Here is a 27,326-nt window from a genome sequence, read left to right on the forward strand (position 1 = left end):
TCCCAATGTGCACTAATGCAATCTCTGTAACCGTGAAGTTCTGAAGCAGGACTTGCAAGTGTTTTCTGCCCCTTTTTCAGCTCAGGAGTCAGAATAGTGGCATGCGGGTCTGCTGTGTACAATGTCTATGGTTTGCAGGTGGATTCCAGTTCTCCCAATTTTTGCTAAGTTCCTCAACAGAAAGGCCATTTACTTTGGTTTTATGCAGGGATAAGGAATCCTTAATTTTCACTATGAGATCTTATTTCAATGGCAGATAGATTTGTGCATGAACTTGGTCTTTAAATGACTCTCAGAAGTTTCTGAATTCAAGTATGTGCTGCCTTTTTTTCCCTTTTCAGATTTACTGCAAAAATAACTTAAGTATAAAATAAAAATATTTGTCAGCTTACACAAAAATAGCCCTGGAATCAAAAGGCATGTTACATCGGGGCATTTTCATTGGATGTACCTTCAAGTACTGGGAAGTTTTTGTTGAAGACAGTAAGAGAAAACACAGCAGTCAGGTTGAAGTCATGATTCCATTGATATTACAGCTAGTTGGTATTCAGTTGGGGTCATGATTTCTCCTTCAGGAATATGCAACATAAAAGAAGTTTTATTTGCCAGGAAAAAAATAATGTATTGCATTTCTGAGAGAATTAATTGCGTCTCTGACTGCCTCATGAATTTGCATAATTCATAAAATTTAAAACTACTCCTTCTTTCATCCTGCCTAATATGTACATCTAGAGTAAAACATGTTTCAATTTAATTTTTTCACAGTATATCCAAGTTTGATGAACGTTGTTGTTTTCTTTATGTCCATGACAACTCTGATGACTTTCAAATCTACTTTTCAACAGAGAGCCAGTGTAGTAGGTGAGTTCAATTTGACATTAGTAAAACTTAGGAGGTGTATGACTAGGTTATATTGGTTCACAGGAATCATGGGAAAGTAAGGTTGTAAGGGACCTCATAAGGTCATCTAGTCCAGCCTTCTGCTCAAGGCAGGATTGTCCTTTAACTAAACCATTCTAGCCAGGTGTCTATCCAATATGCTCTAGAAAATTTCCACAGATGGTGATTCCATAATTTCTCTAGGTATCCTGTTCCAGTGCTTGATCAGCCTTAGTCAAAATGTTCTTCCTGATATCCAACCTAAATTTACTTTACTGAAGCTTGAAGCCATTGCTCCTAGTCTTGTCCCATGTAGCCACAGAGGAAAGCCCATCTCTGTCTTCTCTATAATTGCCCTTCAGGTATGTGAAGGTTCAGTGGTGGACAAATGGTCAAATTTTTGGATAAGTAGTAAAAATGAATTTGTTCACCAGTTTCCTTGACTTTTCTCTGATTAAGAAACTGGGCCAAATTTGGAGAAATTCAAGGTGATCTGAGAGACTTTCTTTATTCAGCCTGTCTTATACTTACTTTTCCAATATTAGGTGGAACATCATTGGACATAATGTACAAGCCATGGTGTTTGAAATAAAGAGCCCATACTACTTTGGAAGTGGTGTGGGGAATGTTGTATATTTCTACATACTATTTATAATGCATATGTACGATATGCAAAAAATGTATTTAACTGTGTTTGACTAGTGATTTTGGCTCTTCAGTTTAAGATGCACTAAATCAGCCTGAGTTTTATGGGTGCTTAGCACTTTCTGAAGATCAGACCCACAAGGCACTGCAAGGTATGTCAGGTTGAACATGCTAAAATTGAGACACTGAATATTCCCAGTCACTTTAAATACCTTGGTTGCCACATTTCTGTAATTGGTTTAGTTGAGTGAGTGTCATGCTGTGAATTTATCCACCCAGATCTTTTTATTCAGAACTACTGAAAAAGTTGTTTCTAATTTATGATTAAAATTGTAAGTAAAACCTTGGTTGTATTGCAGCTAGAAACACTTCACAGCTAGTTTTCAGAATGTGCATTTTGAACATCTTCCTCAAGAAAACCATCTTATGAATCTGAAGAGAAAAAAGTAAATAAAGGAAACATAATTCAGAGTATACTAGCAAATGCATTGTTTTGTATATGATTCATGGAGGCTGGTTGCTCTCTTTCAGAGAGGTTTTTCTCTTTGCTGACAATGTGATATTTCTTACTTTCAGGTTCTGTGCCTTGGTTAAAGAAATGTTGACAGATGCTGTGGGCAGCAGTTTGGAATTTGAAGGAGAAATTGATGGAGACACTTTGGAGGTAAGTCTAGGTCAGGGATTGGCAAGCTATGTTTCGTGAGATGGATCCAGCCCATGCTGCTGTTAGATCCAGGCTGTGAAACAGGGACTTTGGCAGCAGTCAACAGTGGGAGTTTCCCTGCGACATGCTGTAATGTGACATACTGACTGGGAACTTCACCCATGGTGGTGAGGAGAGGCGATGGTGGTGGGTGGGTCCTACTGCTGATTTAGCCTTTAACCTGAGCTGGGTCATTCTGGTCCACCACTGGACAATGTTGTCCATCCCTGGTCTAGGTCAAAGGTTTATGATTCAAGAATCCTAACACCTTCTCCACCCCCCACCCCCTTTTCCATTTGTTTGAAAAATAAGGCTAAAGAACATCAACATTCACCAAAGTGTACGAATACCTACAACACTCCTCTTTCCTCTTCTCTTCCCCATTAGGGGAATTAGAACTCCATAATAAATCCAGTTTCTGGGTTTTTTTTTTCCAATTTATTTTCTTGTGGTTCACCCAAGTCCAAACTCTTGCTGTACTTGCTCATCCCATCAAAGTCCTGGCTGAGATACCCAGTACCTAAGATTATTAAGTTCTGTTTATAATAATGATAAGGTGCCTCCTGTTGTAGTTGAGGCTTCAAGTAGGAACTGTAGAAGGGAAAGCCCTTCACTGCAATGCTGTTGTTGTTCAAGATGATACACTAATAGAAAGGCATGTTTTCACAGGATTTTGTAGGTATTGCAGAGAACTCCTTCATTTTGTCAGTCTAAAGTTCATCAGGTGTGGGAGTAGTGGTTATATCCATGCTGGTAGAGGGAATGTGTGAGAAGCAATATCTGGTAATAACTTTTGTTGGACCAACTATAAAGTTGGGAGAGCTTTTAGACCATCTTTTGGCCATACAATGCCCTTCCTTGGGTCTGGGAAAGAGGCAGACGGCCTTCTTGATGGGCCTAAGTAAGAGAGAGAGAGAGTAAGAAGTCCTTCCTGGAAGCCATGCATGTCATTGTTGATGTCAGGAAAAAGTAGGCACTAAAGAGAACCTAGCCAAATTGTAGGCCAGATCCTTGGAGGTGTTAAGTCAGAATTCCTAAAATGCTGTCTTGACTAAATGGCTGCAGTAAAAAGGATTGTGGTAGTAGGTTTGTAGTATTGTTGTAGCTGCCCAGGAAATGTCAAGAGGCAAGGCTTTTTTATGATGTCTTTTATTTGACTACCTATACAGTTGGGAGGCTGTTGGACAAACTTTTGAGCATCAGGTGCCCTTCTTCAGATCTGAAAGGAAAGCAGATGTGGGCTAAGCTAAATAGCAAAGAAAATACTTCATGCTAATCAAAACAGTCTGCTTGGAGAGATGGAGGAGGGCTATGAACTCGGAATGCCATTCTGAGACAAAGAAGAACAGTAGAATAGGCAATCTAGTTAGTGGCAGGACAAGACTATTCAAGAAGGGAGTAAGAGTGACAGTATTTGTAAAGTTGTGAAGAGCTATAAAGTCAGGAGCTATATTAACACCAATATTTTGTGGTAACTTTTGCAAATAATCTAGAAAATATCACTTTGTTAACAAGGATGTTTAGAATGGGGATTTTTCAAATCAATTGGGTGTGGGCATACAAAAAATAGAACTCTTGGTTCCAATTGGGTCTGGGGACACGCACATATATGGAGCCCGTTCAAAAGAGGAATGTTTTAAATGGGCAGCAGCTGTTATGCGTAAAAGAACTGTGAAGGAATCAAATGTATGCAGCAAAACCCCTCCGACATTAACCCTGCTTCATCTATGTAAGACTCTATCTCCTGTTACTAGCCCATCACAAAGATACTGCTTTATGTTTTGTCACCCAAAATCTCTGACCTGCTTTGGGTTAAAGTTGCTGCATTTGAATCATTCTCAGCTTGTTCGCACACAAAAATTAGAATGTAATGGCTGTTGCCCTTTTGAAACTCCCCCTTTTAAATCACTCCAAATGTATGGGTGTCTACACCAACTTTTAAGACTCCTAGACATTGATATTGAGGAAGTTCTTGTCCCTTGAAGAACTGTTACTGCATCAAAAAGAAGTCCTCCAGACCCTGGGTTCAGACTGTGATTTGAATTAGTTAGTTTAAGGGCATGGACATACATAATACTTAGAATAGTTGAACTGAGTTTTAAACTGACATAGACAGACATATAAACTTGTTAAACTGGTTTGAATTAATTTGGAATGTACCTGAAAAATCAGCTGCTATTTTGAACTAGGTCACAGTGAATGAGTGTTATGTGTGGACACCATGCAGTCTGTGATATAGATCTGGTTGCATCCCACAATGCATTGCTCCCCCTGTCTCTCCCACCTGCCACAGACACTGCTGCAACTGGCCTCTCTGGTAGGTAGCCAGAATTCTACTGCCCCCTTTTTTCTTTTGTTGGAACTTTTTATGAATGAGCGCTCTTTCATTGCTTGTTCAATAAAGCTATCTTTCTAACAGCCAGCTGTGTCCTCACTCCCTATTGACCACAGCCCATCATCATACCCCCCACCTTCTGAGAACCAAAAAGTGGGTGTCCAAGCACTCCTTTCCCCATCCAGTTAGGTGATCATACTTTTGTCATTTCTAAGCTACAGAAGTTTATTAAACTCATGTTTAGGAAACAAGGGAAAACAGAAAAGTGATGGAATGTCTCCCAGCTACCCGTTACCCGCCTCGTGGGACTTTTAAAACATGGGTGCAAGCACAATCCTCCACTCAGCCGCTTCAGGCATGTGATGTTGGGTACTCTATCACAATCCCTGGTGTCAGAGCTACAGCATTTCACACAATTGTGAACTGGTTCTGAATTGGTGATACTATGGAGTGATACAGTTGTTAATGTCTATCCATACCCTTGGAGCTCAGCTGTGGGTCTTCTCATTTGCTCATAACTACAGTTAAATTGCACACCAAGAATGCTCATTATGCACAAACTTGCTGTAGTTGCCTGTGTACAAAACAGTTGTGACATAGTGTCCACCCAAAATAAAGAGAGGAGACCTACCTAAATCCATCAAATACATTCAGTCAAGGTTCCGTCTAAGTTGCGTGTATGCGTGGCTGCGCACAATAAAAAATCTTGCCGTGCAGTAAGTTTTTAAGGCCATGCACCCACCTGGAGAGGAGTGTGGCTGCGGCTTCCTGTAAACTTTGGGCATGGAGAGCCGCAGAGGCACTGGGGCCAACTTGGGATACTTACCGGCAGTAAGTTATCGTTCAGCTGCATGGAGGCTGCTCCTCTCCTCACTATGCCGGCATCCCCATGGGGAGGGAAAACGGTGTGGGGAAGACAGCGGCTCCTCCCCAAAGCAGGGCGGAAGCAGGGACAAGGTCTGAGGCTGGGGCAGTCAGGTGTTGCGCAGGTTCTGCTGGCTCTGGGGAATTTCTCCACTCTCCAGCCCCTTTGGGCGAGCTTTGCCTCGAGCCCTGATGCCAGGTACCTCCCTGGCCCGGGGTGGCTGGAGTAATGGAGAACCTGCCTTGAGAGGCGATTGGTGGGTCATAGCTCCAGGCTTCAGAGCTTCTGCTGGGCACCTGAAGCAGCAAGAAATAGCTTGCCCCTCTCAGCTTTAAGCCCTGGACATTGGCCACAGCCAGAGGTGGGAGATGGGCTGGGAGAGGGAGTGCTGGTGCCCCAGGAGGTATTGAGAGACCACCCAGGTGCAAGGACTGTGGGGGTTTTGCCAGCCTCTAGCATGGGGCATGGTCAGCTGTCTAGGTCTATTTGAACACATATTGCCCAAGAAACACCCTGCCACTGCCATGACAAAGGTCTTGGTGCTCCTGTTGTGTGTCCCGCTCCCATCCTGTGGCCCACAGTGGGGTTTTGGGGCAGGGGCTACCCCAGATCTACAGTGTGCAAAAGGGGCTGGAGTGGATGTTGTGGACCCCTTTGCACAGTTGTCTGCCAGCATGTGCAGGGGTCTTGCCTGGGATTTCCCAGCAGGTGCCTTCTAGTCTTATGTTCCTGAATGCAGGCATTCCCCTGGTGCGTGCCAAAAGGGGGAGCCGGGGCCAATTCGGGAACAGACTGAAGCGGTGTGCTCACTGACCGAAGCAGCACGCTTGTGGATTGCTACACCTTAGAGGGAACATTGCGTTCAGTGTGTTTGAACCTTCTCCTAACTATGACTGAACTAGGTGACTTGAGAGCTTTCACATTTCCTAGACCACTTGCTAAGGAACAGACTCCTTCTCTAGATTAAGCAAAAGCAGTTTAGCAGTAGCAGAGCAGTCTGCTGTGCAGTTGCTGTCTTCATTATGTGCTGCATGTCATATGATAGCTGTGCAGTTTGGATGTGCTACCGTCAAAAAACTTGACAAGTCTTATGCATGACATTTCAGGTCAGTTGTGTGCATCATGTAACTGTATAATGTTGTGGATGGTGAAGTGCTGAAACATGGAAAATGAAACTATTTAGACTGTGGTAATTCAAGTACAGATCCAGAGAGCAGGATATGTTGGGATATGATGAATAACAAACAGTCTCCCTTAGCACCTCCATAATGCCTGTCCATTATTTCTGAGCTGAAGAAAGAGGGAATTTCAAGGGCATATTGAAACAGCATGGGGAAGATGTATCTTAAGGTGGTATCCATTACAACAATAATGAGACTGGATATATTTAACATTGAAGAAAAATTGGTTCTTATGAGAGAAGTATTAATTATAGCAGCAGTTTTAAAAAAGGAGATTTTTTTTTTTTTCAAAATGGTGAATTCACATGAACATGCTGTGAATAGATTTTTCTAGTATGGCATAAACAGCTTTTTGGATTTCAGAAAGAAAAAAGGGAAGTCTGCACACTCCTGATGGTTCATCTTTGAAATTCTAATCCTTCTTGTTTTTTTTTTTAAACCGCCTTTTATATAAATTCTTCTAAAATGCCCTAAACTGGGAGTTGGCAACCTGTGGCCCAAAAGTCATATCTAGCTTGTGGAGCTATTGTACAAGGCCTGTGGGCCTGGAGCTTTGGTAGCATTCAGCAGTGGGAGAGTTTCCCTTGCCATGATGGGGAAAAGTGGCAGCAGCAACTAGGTCTAGCCTGGTCATTCCAGCCCACAGCCTGCCCTAAATCAATACCCAAGTCTTGAATGTAAAAGCTCAGTGTTTAACTCACCTCTCATAATAAAGGTTCTTTCAGTGACTGATGGTAAACATTCAAGTTTACTTCCTTCATCAGTAGACATTTTGTTTCAGTGATCGTTGCCACTGAAATCTCTGCAGTGAGATCACAAGAGTGGACAAGATTTACTGGAGGTATAAACTAGTCTAGCACCATACAGGTCAATTAACTTGCATTGAGTTTTATAATACCTGAGGTTCTAGCTGAGGATGCTTTGAGAGATGTATATAACCATTTTGCTTTTGCATTTTATTTCTAAAGATCATCATATTTTCCTTTTGAGAGAGAGGAAAAATCCACATAATGAGATTTCAAAAATGAATTAGCTACAGCTGAACTTACATGAATTTTGAATACCTTTTAAAATAAGGAATTGTAATGAGAATATATGCTTTCCTATTAGTACTTCTGTTTCAGAATGGCTGGTCATCTTCCACTTGTTTTTATTTAATCTAAATACTCTTTGTGAATCCTTTGTATATCATTCACCCTAACCTCTTTTGACTGAGTTATCTCATTGTATTATTGAAGTGTGGATGTAGTCTTGTATTTTTTATTCAGGCAAATGTGTCTGTATACCTCTTTGGAGATGTCACATTTTATAAAGCAAGAAATAAATGATACGTGTTATTGTAAAACTTTTTTAATAAACCTGAATTTACAAAGCCGATATACAACTTATACAGTCTGGGTGGTGACTTCTGTTTTAACTCTTTGCATGCCAGTATAAATATTTTTCTGCCTCCAGTATGAATATGACTATGATGAGAATGGTGACAAAGTGATACTAGGGAAAGGTACTTATGGAGTAGTTTATGCTGGAAGAGATCTCAGCAATCAGGTACGAATAGCCATCAAGGAAATACCCGAGAAAGACATCAGGTGAGTCTAATATGATAAATACATTTATATCACTTATAAAAATGTAGTTTGTCAATCTTTTTTCTTATTCTAAAATTTGGTTTGTATATAGTTGTAGTGGGATGCAATGCAATATTGCAGTATGCTGCAGCTGAGGTCTGTAAAAAGATAGATTCATTTATTGTATTATAGACACCTTTTAATGTCTTCCTCTTTTGCCAGTAATTATTTATTTAAATAAAGTACCAAGAAGATAGAGTAGGTTCATGGACAAACATACATTTTAAAAAGGAAGGAGGAGCACACATCAGCTTTTATGATCTATCTCAGTGATTGTCAACCAGGGTGTCACAGCAATCTGGGGTGCCTTGAGATCCTTTCAAGGGTGCCATAGATTTTAAATAGGAATCCATAGTGTTAAAAACATTCCAGGTGCATCCAGATGAGCACTGATGTTTGTTTCCCTGGGGACAAGTAGCAGCAGCATGCCTTGTGCCACTGTGCTTGTCCCCAGGTTACACCCTTGCCATGCATGCTCTGGCATGTGGCAGGTTACCCTGAGTGCAGTAGTGGAGGCTGGGACCAGCAACTGGGCTGGCCCCAGTAGCCTTATCTGGGATTCTGGGGGTCTCCGGGGGCTGCAACTGTGGCAGGAAGCCTGCCAACAGCTGGAGTGTGGCTCCGGCTGGCCAGGCTCTGGTTTTGGGTGACACGTGCTACAGCCATGTGTGCTGCCCCACTTTTTTCAGTGTGGGTTTTTTGACCCCCAGAGTCAAACCCCTCCCCCTGCACTGTGCTGCAAATAGCATCATGGGAAATGCCTGCAGGTGTGGTGTGTGGTGCCACATTTGCAGCCATCTGCGGTGTCACGTAACGCTCGTCTGGACGCAGCCTCTTATGTGTTGTGGTCTTGCTAAGCTCTTTGCAACAGAAGAATTGCTCTACTATTTTTCTGTAGTCCAAAAACAAGCAAAAATTAAGAGCTGGGTTTTTTTAGGGTGCCTTGAGTCTAACAAGGGTGCCTTGAGTCTAAAATGATTGAGAGCCACTGATCTAACTGTTATCTGTGCATGATCCTGGAGTGATACAAGTTAGCTAAATCACCCTATTTTGACCCTGAATGGCACAAGGTGAAAGTTGGAGCAGTTTTGTTACAGTTTTATGGCTACAGAATCACGCAGGCATAATAGTTGTATCATAACAGCTTATATTACTATTCTTTGATACCAGTGAAGTTGCTATGTCTGTCTATATCCTAATTTGATAAAACCCTTTACAGGGATCAGAATTTTGTAATTTATTTTAATAGGAAGTGAAATATTGCTTCCTGAAATATCTTGGCTAGTCAGTATTTTATTTTGCATATAGTCATTGTATTCTAATTTCTGGGGAAGGGACTATATATGTATTTATATAAGCCAAACAGGGCTGGAAGGTGTGGGAGAAAAAAAAAACCAACCCATCTAAGACCATTGTCCTTGTGAGGAACGCTTGTACTCCACAGCTGTCTGTTCTGAGCAGAGCATGAGACATGCCACATTTTGGGCCTTAGTGACAAAGGCTACTTGCAGATGTTAAAAAAACCAAACAAACCAAAACCAACACCAAAAAGCCCAACACTTTATTTTGAACTTGGCGCAGGAGTGTGTCAAGCCCAGTGCATGCCCAGAAGAGACAGCATGTTAGTTGGACCCAGTTCACCCAATATCTGTATAGACTGGGCGCTTTAGTGGGACTTTTTTTGGCACTTTTATCTAATCAGTGATTGCATCAGCTTTAGATAAAAGTGCCAAAAAGCCGCTCTGAACTGCCCCATCTATACAGATGTTGTAGATTCAGGTCAAACTAATGGACTGCTTCCAGTAAAGAGCACTTTTTTTCCTAAGAAGCAGCCAGTGTATTAGTTGAGGGCTAGAATGAGAAGACTATTATTTGTAATCTAGGTTTTAAAACTAGGTCTCCACCAAAATTAGGCTATTACATTTACTCCTACCCTCGGTTAATCCCCAATTTATTTTTTCTTGATAGATACTCTCAGCCTCTGCATGAAGAGATAGCACTGCATAAATATTTAAAGCACCGAAACATTGTCCAGTACCTTGGATCTGTTTCTGAAGATGGATATATTAAGATCTTTATGGAGCAGGTACCAGGAGGTTTGTATCATTCTTGGCTATGGTGCCTCAGGGATTTAGAAAGCAGCTGCCAGTGAAAGTCAGTAGGAGTTGGGCAGTGAACTCTTTTAAGAGGGGTAGATTTCTACAGTGTAGAAGTTTAATTGCATGTGGCATTTTTCCATTTGTAAGTAGATTCTATGAATGTGAAGAATAGATTTGAAATGTACAGTTATCCTAAGAAGTCCTGTTCCAATATTTACACACACAGAATAAGAACCTTATTAAGATTACAAAGTTAAGTAATTTGTCATCTAAAAAAGTAAATTAAAAATTAAGATGACAGAATTAAGGTTATGTTACCCCTTTAGCTTGCACATACAGAAGCAGCCAGGGCAACAATAAAAAGTACATGTGATTTTATACTAATGCTAGAAGTCTGAAATCAAAGGTGGGGGAACTTGGATGCACAGCAGTAAATAATGCTAAGACATCATAGGCATCTTTGATACATGGTAGAGTGAGAAACATCATTGGGATGCTGTAATACTTGGATATAAATTATACAGGAATGATAGACCAGGTCAGGGGTTTTCAACCTTTTCAACCTTTTTGAAGGTTGCATCCATTGTACTCTCTGGTAGCTGGACGCAGAGCAGTGTACCCCCGGCTGCTGAGTGGGGTGGGGGGACATGGAGCGGCAGCAGCTGCCGTGTGCAAGCTTCCCCTGCCCCCTCTCGTACGCTCAGGCAGGCAGTGCCTGCACAGCAGCACAGGATGCTGCATGGTGCTCCGTCTCCACCTGCCCATGCGTACCCCCCCAGGGCCTTCTCAAGTACCCCCGGTTGGCAACCCCTGGCATACGTCACACTGGTGGGAGAGTGGCACTCTACATCAAAGATGATCAAATCAAATAGGGTAGATTTTTCAGCCAATAAGGGAGATACTCTCACGCATGAAGGGATGGCACTGCTGTGGATCACTGTGGATAGAAATTCTGGATTTTAATAGGAAAAAAGTGCACCTGGTAATATTTTATCTACGCCCAAACCAGGACAGCAGTAATGAGTTAGAAATGATAAGGGAGATGAGAGAAGCTGCAACAGCAGAAAACGGAGTAATAATGAGTGACTTAAACTGTCCACAAGTAGTCAGTCTTCAGGATGGAAAGAAATAAACAGTGGGGTCCCTCAGGGATCTTTGGAACCAGTGCTGTTTAACATATTTATAAATGATCTGGGAAAGGGGATGGGTAACAAGGTGGCCAGATTTAAGAATGACACAAAGTTTGTTCAAAGTGGTAGAGACCAAGGCAGACTGTGAGGAATTACAGAAGGATCTGGCTCTATTGAGTGAACAGTCAACTAAATGACGGATGAAATTCAGTATAGGTAAGTGTAAAGTGATGCACATGGGTGAAAATAACTCGAACTATACCTTAACTAGGATGGGCTCTGCATTAGCTGTTATCACACAAGGAAGAGATCTGAGAGTCATTGTGGACAGTTCACAACTGCTCAGCAGTTGTCAAAAAGGCAAACAAAATGTTTGAGATTATTGAGAAGGGAATTGTAAACAAAACTGAAAATAACATCATGCCCCTTTACAAATCCAGGTGCATCCCACACCTTTAATATTGTGCCCAGTTCTGATCCCCATACCACAGAAAGGATATAGAAGGACTAGGTAAGATGCAAAGAAAGGCAACAGGATGATTAGTAGTATGGATAGGCTTTCATATGAGGAGAGATTAAAGAGGCTCCACCTTTTCAGCTTTGAAGAAATGCTTGAGGGGGGATATTGTAAGGGTTTACAAAATACTAAATGGCCAAGAGAAAGCTTAATTTCTCTTCCTGCAGTCTCCTCCCTGATTATACCAGCCACCTTCCAACTGTTCAGCAAATGAGAAGGATTTCCTAGAGACTGCAGCTTCTTTAGCTAGGCAATCCTAATTCACCTCCAGAGCAGAGAACATCTTGGCCTTCAAAGACAAAGGACCAATTTAAAAAAAAAAAGATATGATCATCTAATTAAAGACTTAATAAGGTATACATACAAGGGAAACTAATTATGATGACATGAGCAATTAATCATATTAACTATTCGTTATAGGCAAGTCATAGAATTACTTATAAGTAATTCTTGCATTTCCTAACTTTTGAGTGATTTACTTCATTCCAGTATGTGAAGTCTTATTGAGACCCCTATGGATCATCAGCCAGTTGGGAACTCCAGAGCCAGCACACGTCTGACATTAGAAGTAACAGATTTGGCTGTCATCTTCTGTATGGGGGGGTGCTCAACTGCCAGCTCACGGACAACATCTATCCCATGGAGCAGTGTCATCTGGCCTGCAAGGCCTCCACACATCTGAAAATTTGGCACTGGAGAAGCAGTGGTAGCATTCTCCTGCTGCCAAAATCTTGGATCTGTGAGGAGCCCTGCATGTCAGATAACATGGCCATGAGTGCAAGATTGCAAGGCCAGGCCAGTGAGGGCCTGGATCCAGGCATGCAGGGCTGGATCCAGCCAGTGCAGGACCTGGCCAGCACAGACTTCTATCCGGGTGTGCAGGCCTGGCCAACTCAGGGTCTGATCCAGCTGGCATGGGGCCCCATCTCGATGTGCAGAGCTGAATCCAGCTGGCAAGGTGCCCAATGAAGCCATGAGACTTGGCCTGCAAAACAACCCCGTTCCACACCTTCGGCTCATGGGGCCAAATGTTGGGCACTGCTGGGGCTATATTAATGATTCTCAAACAGGGTGCTGCAACAGTGTTAGCATTGTTAAGTGTGCAAACATGATACACAAGATAAACTCAGAGATTTATAATAGGAATCCACAGTGTTAAAACCATTCTAAGCTGTTGTGGTCTTTGAGTTCTTTGCAACAGGAAACTTGCTCTATTATTTTTCTATAGTCAAAAAACAAGTGAAAGCTAAGAGTTGGCTTTTTCTGAAGGGTGCCTTGAAGTTAAAAATATGGAGAACTACTGGTCTGGGTAGAGTCCTGCACTGTACAGGAATGGGACTTTGGACAAGTGGGTCCAACAGATATTTGCTGATGAGGGACAGAATGATGGGTTTTGTTTCAGACTTCGGAGAATCTACTGTAGTAGGCACAGACTCTTCTTCCAGTATATATCCTGTGGGACCTCGTTGGTTCTATCCCTTCCAAACTCTTCCAGTCCCAGGCTTTGCCCTTCTGCATCCAGACTTCTAGCCCCAGTACTGTTCTTCTTGGCTACTGACTTCTTATCTCCATTCCCCCAGCTTTTTAATTTCAGTTTCTTTCTTCTTTCCCAAGCACTGTCAGCTCCTCCACTTAGAGCAGAGGGAGATGGCCTCCCTGCTCTCATTTTCAAGCACCTAGGAGACTTCAGCAGCCAAGAACTACTTTTGTAAGGAAGGTCCTACACAACACAGCATCAGAGTATAACCAGTATAATCGACTCCTTGAATTTAGCAGCTAAAATATAAAGACATTTCTCCTCAGCATGCAACCTCTTTCAAATCCCTACTCAAAGTATGGGAATACTATTGTTTTCCAAAGGAAAAGTCACCAGAATTTAACATGAACAAAACCATGTATTTTCCCCTACCTCATTATTAAATATGGTTAGTTTAGTTATATAAAGTTACAAATGACTAAAAATGGTGTCTTGTAATGAGAAGTATTGGGCAGCTCGTTACCACTCCACCTATAAACGTTCTCAAAGAAGAAAAACAATCTATGTTAAAATGAATAGGCCAAGACTATAACTTGTGGGTAAAAACTACTACAAAAATGTTGTTGTTCACAATAAATAAGTAAAGAAAAAGTGAGGAAAATGAAAATTAAGGTTACATTCTCAAGACTTGGATTCAAAATTAGAAAATGAGCATGCTTAAATATATGTTGGAAAGTTCAAGGTGATAATTTTATCTCCATTGGATTACGTTCTCTGGACTGCAGATGCCTTCTGACCCCAATTCTCCTAGCTGCCAACACTTTTATCATGTGTTAAATTCATCTCCTGATACTGTATGTTTTCCAAGCATGGTTCCTCACACACATACTGGAGTGCATTCTGTATAGCTGTTAGTGACAGGGTATTGCTAAACTAGCACAGACATTTCTCTACCACTCACACACCTTAAAAGGGAAACCAAGATTTCAGCTCTGTCTGAACACTTCTAACTCTTCTGTTTTCATGCTTTGAAAATTCCTTCAGCTAAGTTTGCCAAAACTTAAGACAGTCTGTTGTAAATTCTGCACCTTTTCTGTAAGCAGAAAATGTAGCATTAGTTGCATTTTTCATGGACAAGAAATCTCGTCTATTTTGAAAAGGTGAAATCTGTTTCACTGAACTATCTCCACTGAGTAGGAGGAATCTCAGTGAGTGTCTGAAATTACACTCAGTCAAAGCCAGATTTCTTTCTGAACTATTCCTTCCCCTATCTCCAGCAATCCTCAGTGGTGTCAGTTCCATGTTACCAAATCAGAGGGGAGAATGTTTAGGCTGTGTTACTGTCATATGACATCGCCCTCTCTCAGCTTACAAATAATTTGCTATATTTAATGTGACCTATCATGACATTCACCCAGTATATTTGCTGCTCTTTAATTAAGGGCCAGATTGGTGGCTGACCCTAATATACAGCCTCCAAGGACCAAAAGCAAGTGTCACCCATCAACCCTGACAAGACTTTTTCTTCATTTCATAGCATAAGGTGTGCACTCGGTTCTTCCTCTCTGTCCCCAGGTGGTGAAGAAGTGTTGGGGAAGGGGAGGGGAGAAGAGAGGAGGGATATTGGTGAAGTCTTGGTATTGCTGAGCTGATGGAAAAGCAGAAATAACCAAGTAAAGACTACAATAAATCACTGTGCCCCAGAAGAAATAGAGAGTCCAGGGAAGAATTGAGTTTATTCAGGGGCAGGTACCTACTATATTCCTCTCCCCCTCCTCCCTGCCCCATGCTCAGGAAATTGTCCCGAGGCTTCATCTCATCCTCTGTTTGTTACTGTGGTCCTCTGCAAGTTAACCTTGCATCAGTGCTGTCTTGACATATTTTCTTCTTTACATAACCCAGGAAGCCTTTCTGTTCTCCTGAGATCAAAATGGGGCCCGATGAAAGAACCCACCATAAAATTTTACACCAAGCAGATCCTGGAAGGGCTTAAATATCTCCATGAAAACCAGATTGTGCACAGAGATATAAAGGTAGGTGTGCTTTATGTAGTGTTCTTGTGGGTTTTCAGTACCTCTTGCAAGATAGTTAATTTGGCTATAAAAATAAAGTAGTTCTTTCAGTAGGATGTCATGGAAGGAATCTAAGAAAATATAGAAAATCCCTCTGTCCCAGTGAGATGTCTTTGTAAAATTATAAATAACAGTGATGACAATTCTGGAATCTTGTTGACATGTTGTGTATATTCATATCCACCTTGCCTCATCTTCCCCACCTCTCCACCTCCCCTTCCCCAGGGAGATAATGTCCTGGTGAACACATACAGCGGTGTGGTAAAAATTTCTGATTTTGGGACTTCTAAACGGCTTGCAGGAATCAATCCATGTACAGAGACATTTACAGGTAAGAGGAACTGAATGGAGTTCTTGGTGCTCTCTCCTTGTTGGCTGCTATATTCTTATCTGTATTCCTTACAGCCCCAGAGCTTTGTGTCTACAAAGTGAAAAGGGTCAGAACTTTTTACCTTGAACAAAAAGGGAAAAAAAAGTAAATTTGTGTAGGTTTGTGGTGCCCAATCTTACAGCCCCAAGGTCCAGATGAGTGGCACATGGTTGGTTCACAAGCTAGATCCCTTGAGGTCGGTGCATGGGGTCAATCCATGGGTGTGATCCAGTGTGGTAAACTGACCTTACATGCCAGATCTGGCTGTGCACCAGACTGACCCCATGCACCCACATCTGGCCATGCATGACAGCGGTTCTTTACTGGCCTGCTCTTGTGCTGGCCCAATTTAGCATGCAGGCCCATGTTATCTGACCCGTAGGGGTCCCCATGGGTCCAGAAAATTGACAGGAGGGGAGCCGCAATTAACGCCACTGCTTCCCTGCTGCCAAATTTCCAGACCTGTGGGGAGAGCCCTGTGCACCAGATTTCATAGACATTAGGGCTGGAAGAGGGACCTCATAAGGTCATCGGATCCATCCCCCTGCCCAAAGGGCAGGAAGTCAGCTAGGGTCAAAGGATCCCAGCAAGATAAGCATCCAAATGTTTCTTAAACTTGTCCAGAGTAGGTGCTTACACCACCTCTGGTGGGAGTCTATTCCAGGCCTTGAGGTCTTGGATAGTAAAGAAGTTTTTCCTTATGTCCAGCCTAAAACGGTCTTGCAGGAGTTTGTGACTATTGGACCTTGTCACTCCTTGGCGTACTCTGCTGAACAGGCATTTCACCCAGATCCTGATGCACACCCCTTATTTACTTATAGGCTGCCGCCTTCATTCAGGAGTGACTTGGCAAACATCTGATGACTTGGTTCTGGAGGCTGGATCTGGCCTTTAGGCCAGAGATTGAGCACTGTTGGTGTACATAAAGTGTAAGGATAAGCTTTATTTTTTTAAGGAGTTCTAATTTGAAACCAATTGAGATCAAATTAAAATCTCCAGATAAGAATGTCTTTAAAACTTTGTAATACAGAAAAACACTTAAAACATACACACTTCACAAAGTACTGCAGAGTAAACCACACAGTCAGTGAGAACCTAATTTTTAAATGTCAAAGCCTCATGGCCCTGCATGTGTTTGTTTAAGGGCACTGTATTATATAAACTGTTAAATACTAGGGTACCAGATTTCTGATTTACATGCTTTTATTACAAAAGTAAAAAACAAACCAACCCAAAAGCCCTATAAAACGTAGATGATAGGAGGGTCTTCATCATTTTTTTTCATGTCATCTTCTGTAAGAAAATCTAAGGAATTACAAAACTGTTGCCAAAGTGAGATGGTGGATGGTGGTCTGTTTAAATGAATAGCGTTAGAAGCTGGAAGTCCTCCTCATTTTCCAACATACATTATCAGTGACTGTGTTTGCATAGCTTTTTTCAAAAATTGCTGCTGTCCTGCAGGTTTAGTAGGTAGTCTCTTTGTGATCTTTTCAGATATAGATTATTTCTCTGCTATAAAGATAAAAATATTAGTCTTTTTTTTTCCTACCCTCACTACACAGACCTTAGTAATTGCATAAAGAAATTTTCCTATGCATGTCTGTAGCTTGATTGTTACTCACGGTTTTCCTTCCCTCTGCACTTTGCAAGCTTTTATTACCTTGCTTTATAAGAGTTCTTTATGCCTTATGTAAATTAAATGCCAGCAAAACCAACCAGCCTTGTATTTCCACAAGAATGTGAGGGTTTTTTTTTTTTTTTTATTAGTGATAACAATGGGTCAGCTAGTGGGTTGCACTTTGGAATTAACGTCTCAGACTAAAATATTTAAAGACTCATGTTTGATTTATTACGTTTTAAAACAATTTAATCAAATATGCATTCATGAACTACCAAGTGAATAAGAGAGCTTTTGATAAAAAAAATTACAGTTAAACATTGCCAGAAATTTAATTCCTCTTGCAGTAAAGCCAAATACCATTTGGTATAACATTTTAAAACACTTGGAAGAAAACATATGCTTGCTTCATATTTACAAAATGCCAAACTGAAATTGAAGAAGAAAAAATAAGTTATGTTGTTTCGGTGAATCATCAAGCTTGATTCCTAATAAAATACTGAATTTATATAACATGCAAATAAGTTCCTTGCTGGTTTATATTGAATTGAGAGATTCATGTCACTTATTTCAAAAGAGGCAGTCTCTTTAGTTTACAGACATGAAATTGTGTAGCTACATAAACTACAGTGTGGTTTGTAATAGAGCTGGTTGAATAAAATTTGCAGAATAATTTCTTTAACAAATTTCTCTATTTTCCAAGCAAATTCAACAATACTTTTTTTTATTAATTACCTCTTTTTTGCAAGTGAATGAGTAACTGTCAAATGCTCACATTTGCCATTTTTACCTGAAATATGTTTCCATTGATCATTTCTGTGCAGCTCTATGACATTTTGAGGGTTGAACATTACGTGCATATTCCAGACATGAATTAAGTGTTGTTTTAATAATTTTCTTAAGAAACTATCAGATAACAGCATTGAGGAAAGCTGGTGTATTACAACAAGAGGAGGTAATATTTCCTCTTGTTCTAGCATGCAGTTCATTTGTACATTGTTTTCAGTATTTGGTTTGTACAACTATATTTTAAAGGTGTAATTTAATATGGAGGAAAAAAAATTATGTTTGACTTCAATTCAGATTGTTTTGGATTTAACACAAGTTAGGGTGCATACATACCTTCTCACATGTAGGGTTTTAGTCTGTCCGTATATGTGTTTTGTTTTTCAGTGCAGCACATAAACTGTGAAGGTTTTTGGCATGATGTGGCACAAATTAAGGGTTTCCAGGGTCAGGCATTCACTGAGTCATGCTTTTTATCCCTCTTTTGAGACAGTAGCATAACAAGAGTTGGGTGAGTGGGCCACCAGTCCTGGGTACTGACTTGGAGGGGACACCAAAATGGTGGCCCCCCGTGTAGTCTGTGTGAGGCAGTAGCAGCAGCCCTATGCCTGCACCTGCAGCAACTGGGGAATTTGAATCCTCGGGGCAGATAAGACACCTGTTCTTGCCCACATTAACTCTGCCCCTGGCACCCTTGCCCTTCTGAATCTCAGCAGCTGCCCTCCTGCTCTCCTGCAGGGTTTTACCAAGGCTTATTTAAGTTATGCCACTGGTTTGAAAAGTGGTGGAGATTGAGGTTTGCAACCTTATTTTACCAGTCAGGTTAGTGAGAATGGTATAATCTACAGTTACCGCTGTGTAGTTTTGTGCAACATTATCATAAAAGACACTGCAAGTAATTCAAATTTGTAATATTCTGGCACCTTAATACTGTAATGCAATCAGATCCTGAAGTAGTCATGGGACTCCATATAGGCATGCAGATCACATTGTAGGATCAAGATCCTACTTTTTGCAAGCATGGACAATTGTAAACATTGACATTCACAGTGTAAAAATTGAACCGATTGAACAATTTTGCTCATTACAGGAATCGGCTATATAGTGAGCAACCTAAATCCTAAATAAAAGTAAAATAACATCTATGCATGCCATTTTATAACAAAAATTATAACACCACTACTTATGCTTGAATTCTTCAGCTTTTGTAATCAGCACACAATTCATTTTTATTATGTCTTTGAACCGTTTCATTTAAAAATCTGTGGATTTTAAAGAGCCTTTTAATTTAAGTTTACCAGGATCTTAATTTTTCAAATGTTCCTTTGTTGTATTGTGTTCTTTTCCCATTGACTCTTGCTGCCACTAATAAAACTGCTGTGTGAGTGTTAGAGTTTTTATGAGGCCACAGTTCATAAAATGTTGCTTTTCCACTTACAATCCACCCGATCCTTTGATTAATCATAACTTCCTGGAATATGTACTTGTTGCAAGAATTCTTCACAGTGAGTAGCTGTTGGGTATGACAAATAAGCTACCAATGTCTATCTTTTACTTGATCGGTATTACATAATTTTGTAAACCTTTTTCTGCCTTTATTAATTTTGGATTAGTTAGAGTTAATATTCCAGAGTAAGCCTTTCTGGTATTGTTACCAACGTCTCTTGTAGCTCAGAGGAAATTGTGTAATATGTGTGTTCTTTCATTCACAGTTCGTAATTTCTTCATAATGTGTTTCTATGTGATATTATTGTATTAACAAGGGATTTTTGAGAATTTTTGCTGAATTAAAGTTACCATTTTGTGATAGTAACTTCTTAGTGGTCTCTGCTTTCTAAGCGTACTTTTTATGAGCAGTCACCTTTATTTATGACCTGCAAGGAAGTTTGCTTCAAAGATTCTAAAAGTAAAGGAGAATTCTTCGGTACTCCAGTTCAGACATTGGAACTGGCACTATGTAAGAGTCATGTTGAAAGAAAACATAGTCCACCCTAAAAAATCTTCTCTGATTTGGTTTATACCTTCAGCTTGCTTAAAAACTGGCAAAACTAAACCTTGCCTTACTCAATAATCAGAGGTACTCAAAGATACATTGATACAACAAGCACCCCATTCCCTTGATTGGCTAGCCAGGGATGCTCAACCTCTGGCCTGTGGGCCAGAAGTGGCCCATGGCACCATGTTGTCCAACCTGCAGGGCTCTATACAGGTCTGGTAATTTGGTGGAGAGGGAGCTATTAAATCTCTGAACCCATAGGGAGCCCCAAGTCCTGTACCCAATCCCAGTGTGCAAGGCCTGGAGGAATAGTCAGGCCCCAGGGCTAAACCCCACTGTGGAGGGCTCAGAGGGGGTGGCATCAGGCCCCTGGGACTCAAAACCAGTGCAAGAGGGTCGGGGCGGGGTGGTGCCCACCCCATGTGCCCCAATCCTGGCATGCAAGGGGCAGGAAATAGCAGCGCCAGTCCACCAGAACCCAATTCTGGTCCACAGGGGTAGAAGGGGGTGGTGCTGGGCCCCCGGGGCCCTATCCCAGGGTGTGGGCCAGGGAAGGGGCAGTGCCAGGCCACAGGGCCTGATCTGACCTTCAGACAGGCCCACACCACTCATCTGGCCTGCGGAGCCAAAATGTTGAGCACCACTGGGCTAGACTCGTGTGCTTCTAAGCCCTCTGAAACCTGGGTAGTACCCGATTCTTGATTGCTGTTTTAGCCCTGATTCTCTTGGACATATCACCATGTTGCAGGCCAAATGACTGGCATCTACTTTGGGTGGTGGGATCCCACATGCTTGTTGCCTGGTCCTGAAATTAGTGTGTACACCCCTCACTCTCCCACCTTGCTTAGCTATAGCTCTCCATATGTCCTTGGCTGTGGGAACTCTGGTTTCTTAATTAATACCTTCCCAGACAATTTAGCAGCAATGTAACGATCGCTCGGTTAGCAAAGACATTTCTTAACTGTAGCTGTTCTTCTCTCAACACAGCACAAACAAGTTACACTTCTGTTGGGGGGAAAAAAAGAAATCCTGAACACAGAGCCCTGTGTGAGTCCTGATTCAAGCCAACATTCTTAGACAAGGCAGAAGACCCTTTTTGCCCTTACTCTTTCCTTAGCTCAATCTTTTAGATTTTGGTGGTGGGCAAAGGTTCTTGTCAGAGAAACAGCATCCTTAAATAGGTGTTAGATAGTTAGGCAGAGCAACTGTAGCTCTCCCTGCCAGGTTTCTATGCATGGAGTATACTAAAAGTAAAAAGCTGCGGAAGGAAGGAACCCAGAAAGGAGTAACTTAATGTGTGATGGTCCTTTCTAGTTCTGTCATTATTAACACTTTCTGAGGTATTCCACCCTATAGAATGAATGCATCACATCTATTGTGTACTGTCCTTGTCAAAATGAGACTGGTTTTTGACAGGACTTTCATGTTTCTTGTCTTAAGTCGGGATGTTGCAATATGGAGTAAAGGTTACAATAGCAACATGATTTGTTTAAACAAATGGTGTTCACAAAGCAACACGACATTAATGAGTTAGGTCTCTTTCCTTCTCTGTGCAAATGTATTTTGTTTTTTTTTCTCCAGATTTATTTTCCTGTCTACCTCTACCTTTTTCCCTCTTAAAGATTCCTTGTTCAACTGCAGAACCTTTACTATTAGGCTATATACTAGCTTCCTAGGCTGGCTGAATTTATTATTACCAATGCTTACATGATCTGTGCTCACACAAAGGTGGTGATTATTAGGGCTGTGCAAAGCGTTGGGTCATTGATTTGATTTGGAGGAGATTCAGCCCAATTTGGTGGCTGACTCTGAATTGAATCAGGAGATCCATTAATCTCTCCAAATCGAATCGGAAGCTTCCAATTTGATTTGGAAAGATTCGGAGAGATTTGATGGTTCAGTCATAGACACAGCTTTATGTTTTTTCTATGTACCTCAAGGTACAAGGTGGCTTGTGAACGCTGAGATGGTGGGGCAGATGGAGCGTCCCACTGGAGTCCAGGGTCGGGGGTCCCCTGCGCGCACTCAGTGGTGGACCCAGAATTACTTCCTGTCCACTTCCAGGTCTGCTGTGGAGTGTGCAGGGGACCGCCCCCCGGCTCAGTGACTTGTGCCTCCTGGGTTTGGGGGGGCACCCAGGGTCCCCCTGCAGCCAATTGTCAAAGCAGAGGGCATGGCAGGGGTCCCCCCCCAGCGTTTCGTAGTGGACCCCTCCACGCTCATGTGGAACATTCTATCTGCCCTACCATCTCAGCGTTCACGAGCTGCACCTGGTACCTTGAGGTACATAGAAAAAACATATAAAGCTGTGTCTATGGCCGAATCGCTGATTTTCCAAATCAGAATCGAATCTTCAGATACGGCTGAATCAAATCGGAACAGTGATCTGGAATCAGTGAATCGAATCACTGTCCCCTGAATTGGGCAAAATCTGAATCCAAATTGAATACTGTCGACTCTGCACACCCCTAGTGATTATTCTTGGAAATAAAATGTTTTAATTATTATCCTGCTTTCTGTGGACTTTTGTATTTGCCTAATGTTTCCATTTAGTGGCTGAAAAAGTAGGGGTAAGCTTGGCTCAACAATAAGGCATTGAAAACATTTGGATTATGTAGTAAGTGTATTTTTACTAGTCTGAAGCCTTTCATGTCAGGGGAGAAACATGTCAAAATACAGTCTATCTTCTAGGCAGTCTTCTGACTTTGTTGCAATGATGGTATTTGAACAGAGGTCTAACCCAACTTGCAAATCAAGTGGTGTACCCTCTCTATTTGACTGTCCCTTTTTGTCTTTAACAGGTACTTTGCAGTATATGGCTCCAGAGATTATAGATAAAGGACCTCGGGGATATGGGGCACCAGCTGATATCTGGTCACTGGGTTGTACTATCATTGAAATGTCAACGGGCAAGCCTCCATTTCATGAACTGGGAGAGCCTCAAGCAGCCATGTTTAAAGTAAGCATTTGTATTTGCTGGAGAGGCTGTGAAACTTGAACCAACACCCATCGATTAAATTAAATATGAATTTACTCTCTACTGATAATGTAGTTATCTCTTGTTAAATGGATTTATCTGTACCATGCTAAGGTCCAAACTGGTTTTCCCTTCCCATTTAATTGTCCCAAGTTTTCTAAAATGTAGGTGTCTGTAGAGTGGTGGTAATTCTATTGAACTGGAAATAGGTTAGGAGAGGAGGTTAAAAAAAGCTTGGCTAGTCTAACCTAACAAAACTGTGGTTGAGTGAAACATGACTATTTTCTATAGATATATTTGGGGGGTTAATACAATTTAAAGAACATTACTAGTATGAGATCTAATGGGTACAAATTGGTAATGAGAGAAACTGAAAATTAAAAGAAGGTTTCTAAGCAGTGAAGTTCTGGTATGGCTTTTTAAAAGAAAATAATGAAGAAGGGAACCTAAACCATAGGTTGATAAGTTCACAGAAGGTGGAATATGATAGGACAAAGAATTAAAAATTAAACTTTTGGTATGAGACTTCAAATGCTGTTTGTTGGCATCCCCATGGGAGGTTTGAAAGCAGCTTTGATTATGCGAGAGGGCTGCTCAACTTGACTCATGGTGAGGGTTTGGTTTGTTGAGAGAGGCTGAGGTACGAGAAAGTTGTCACAGGGAAAGTCATGGTTTCCTAGTGGCCGAAGGAGGTTAAGTATTGCAGTGGTTTTTGTGATGAGGTGGTGAGCTTGCAATATCTGGGGTTCCTGAGGTGAGTGTGGTTTTTGAGGTTGTGTTTTAGCTAGGTTGTTTATATGTAAATAATACAGATGATTGTAAATGCTCTGTCTGGATTAAGTTTCCTTCCCTTGCTGATCTTCCTCTCTCTTGACTATTTAATATGATTACAATCCTTATTGTATCATATTAATCCTATGCTTCAGGGCATCTGTTGGTCGCCTTTAGGGGCTAAGAAGAAATTTTTCCTGTTTGAGTGCATTATTTATCTGGGAGTGGGGACATTCACCTTCCTCCGAACCATCAGACATGGGTCACAACTAAAGATAAGAGATGGGCCAGGTGCACTGCTGTTCTTTATGGTACTGAGAAACCTCATTAGTGTCTTCCTGTGGTGGGTCCTGTTCAATGCTCAGGGTTAAATCAATCACCAGGTTTCAGGTCAGGAAGGAATCTTATGCCAACTCTGTTGGCATTTTTTTGTCTTCCTCAGTATCCTGTGGTGTAATCCACTTCCTTGGATCATTTTTGCTTGTATCTTCTAGTCAATTTCCTACTATGGCTTGGGCCCAAGGTGTATTGGCTGTGCTTTTGGTCTTTCCTGCTTTCTTTCTGTGGCTTATTGCAGGTTCTTGTTTGTAGCTTCTGGTGTTTGGTTTTGGTTGGGTTATAGGGCTTCTTAGTTTTGATTTCTCATTTTGTAAGTTTGTTATGGAAAGCTCGGGAATGCTGTTTGACTGTGATACAGGCAGGAGCTGGAGCGAACTAAATATCTACTTCCTGGTTGCCTGAAATTGCAGTAGACGGGACTTATTGGCCTAGATGGTCCCTTCCAAATCTATGCTCCTATGATGATCTGGGGGCTGGGTGCTGAGACTATTCTTAATTTTTCTTTCTGCTTCAGTCTAATGGGGAAAATATCATCCCACTAACTTGATCCTGTTAATTCATTAATGCTTTTGAAGTACCATGCAGTCATTGCTACAATTACCACTAGAACTGTCATAGTAAAATCAAGTATCAACTGTCAGATGCTGCGAATTAGGCCCCAGTTCAGTAAAGCTCTTAGACACATGCTTCATTTTAAGCCTGTGAGTAGTCTTATTTAACTAGAATAAAAGGCAAAGAAAGCGGAGGAGGAGGAATTCTAATTGGATTCATTTGAAGATACAGTTTGGTTCATTAAATTAGATTGTTGAAAGGCAAAAGTGATTTCTATGTCATTGTAAATGTCACTTGTGGTTTTGTTTCTGTTAGCAGAGGCTTTTCATGCTAAGTATCTGGTAGAATTATTCTTTTCTGAATGCCCAGTAAATTCTCTATCTTCCTTTTCTAAGACATTGCATGGAGCTGTTTGAAAAGAACAACATGTTTTAATGAAGTTCAAGATGCCTTAACGGGCTCTGCATGAGCTTTCAGGGTGACCTCTATGGAAGTCAGGCAACATATTGCATTTTTTCTGCTTCTGCAGTCATGGAATTTTCCCAGATTTCATCCCTTGCCACAGTGTTGTGTTCCTGAACCTCACTTTATTTATTTTAATTAAGTTTTTAACCCTGTTTGTGAAGATAAGGTCAGAAAAAATCAGTGTAAAATAGAGGCTGTGGAGGCTATGCCAGGTGTCTGAAATGATAGCTGTGAGAGTTACACAATCCCCAGTCTCACCCAAGGCCTTGTGGTTGCTATGAATCTGTGGCCACAGAATTCGGTATTTTCAAGAATATAAGGACAATTTAAACAGATTTGCTACAGGGTTTGTCATGCAGCAGCCAGACTTTCACAGTTTTGTTCTCTCTTCCTTTGCCCTGCTGTGACCCATTTGTAGCTGCTTTTTTTCTCAGTACCTCTTCCCACATGGAAGAGATAATCAGCTTTATTGTCATGTGTGCTCTCTTCACGGTTCTTTAGAAAGGGTTCAAAATTCAGTTTGCAGCCAAGGATTTGAATGTGTAGGCTGGTCATGTAGACTAAGAGAATAGAGCAGCAGGTAGCAGTACTATAGCTGATGCTAATTATTTCCCTTTCCCCATATCAGCATGCACAGGAAAAGTGGAGGCGAGTCATTCAAATTCACTTGACTTCACTGAACAATTGTGGGTTTGGGCCAGGTAGGTGTAACATAAAGGTGGGGGCCTATTTGTGCCTAATGTCATGTACTTGGCACAGTACCCTCCCAGAAGCTATATTGTGAGAACCCATTCTTTAGAGTGCATGTAATACATAAGAGTTGGGTACATGAATTGACAAGTCAAGAGCAGTTCAGCAGTGTATGGGTCTATAATGAGAGCAAAAGAGAGAATTATTTCTCCATGTAGGTGAAGTTTATTTTAAGCTTCTTCTGCAAGCTATGTTGTCTTTAAGCAAAAATCATACCAGGATGATAATGATGTAGCAAGGCAGGGGTGAATGGGGTGCCTGCCCTGGATGCCAAAGCGAAGGGGTGCCAACAGGTGCTGCCCAGCCAGGGTGGGGCACAGGATGGAGCCTTGAGCAACTTGTTTTGGGGGCACAGGGACAGGGAGGGCAGCTTCTGCCACTGTGTGCACTCCTGGGCAAGCATGTGGTGGTAGGGGGGAGGGGGTCCTTGGATCTGTGCGCAGGAGCTGGCTGCTGTTGTGGGCTTTGTCTTAGGCGCCAAACTTCCTTGCTATGGCACTGCAGGCTGGCATTAAGGCATATTGGTACATGTATACCTTGGAGAGTAGTCCCCAGTGTGTGCATGGTACTTTATAAATTATGTCAAGATAGCCTCTCAGACAGATTAACTGAACTGTATAGAAACCAGATGATTTGCCCATAGCGCGCGCGCGCGCTCTCTCTCTCTGTCTCTCTCTCTGTCTCTCTCTCTGTCTCTGTCTCTGTCTGTCTCTCTCTCTCTCTGTCTCTCTCTCTCTCTGTCTCTCTCTCTCTCTCTGTCTCTCTCTCTGTCTCTCTCTCTCTCTGTGTCTCTCTCTCTCTCTGTGTGTGTATTACAAAGAAGCCAAATTCTGGGGCAGTGTTAGTTCACAGAATCTCTTCTATTCATAACATGTGTACGTGTTTGCTTCTTGAAATATTTCAATCCACAGGAAATGTTAGGTTTGTCTTCTAAAATTAGTTTTCTATGTGATTGGAGTTAGGGCTTGGAAGTTAAATGCATTAACAGTTATAACCTGTGTTGTGATTCAGATATGGTCTCTGCTGTCCAGCATTTTTGCTTCACTGAATATAAACATTACTGGCTTCCCCAAAGCTAAAGTGCCATTGTAAATTGGTAGCAGTTGCACAGTATGTTAATGCAGGTCTATAAGGAGATTATTCAGTCAACTCTTTATTTTAGCAAGCTTCT

At 41.5% G+C, this 27,326-nt stretch overlaps 1 protein-coding gene across 2 annotated transcripts in view; it reads left to right on the plus strand.

Annotated features, from left to right (window-relative positions):
- MAP3K15 (mitogen-activated protein kinase kinase kinase 15) overlaps positions 1-27,326 on the plus strand; it is a 145,071-nt gene that overhangs the window by 94,150 nt on the left and 23,595 nt on the right. For both annotated transcript variants that reach the window (XM_019529218.1, XM_019529219.1), the window contains 7 exons: positions 766-861; positions 2,101-2,188; positions 8,064-8,197; positions 10,205-10,332; positions 15,362-15,492; positions 15,757-15,862; positions 23,103-23,260. In XM_019529218.1, the coding sequence (XP_019384763.1) occupies positions 766-861; positions 2,101-2,188; positions 8,064-8,197; positions 10,205-10,332; positions 15,362-15,492; positions 15,757-15,862; positions 23,103-23,260 (841 nt within the window). The remainder of the gene's footprint in view (positions 1-765; positions 862-2,100; positions 2,189-8,063; positions 8,198-10,204; positions 10,333-15,361; positions 15,493-15,756; positions 15,863-23,102; positions 23,261-27,326) is intronic.

Source organism: Crocodylus porosus, unplaced genomic scaffold (genome assembly GCF_001723895.1).
Source record: "Crocodylus porosus isolate Cpor-Errol unplaced genomic scaffold, CroPor_comp1, whole genome shotgun sequence".
Classification (NCBI taxonomy): Eukaryota; Metazoa; Chordata; order Crocodylia; family Crocodylidae; genus Crocodylus; species Crocodylus porosus.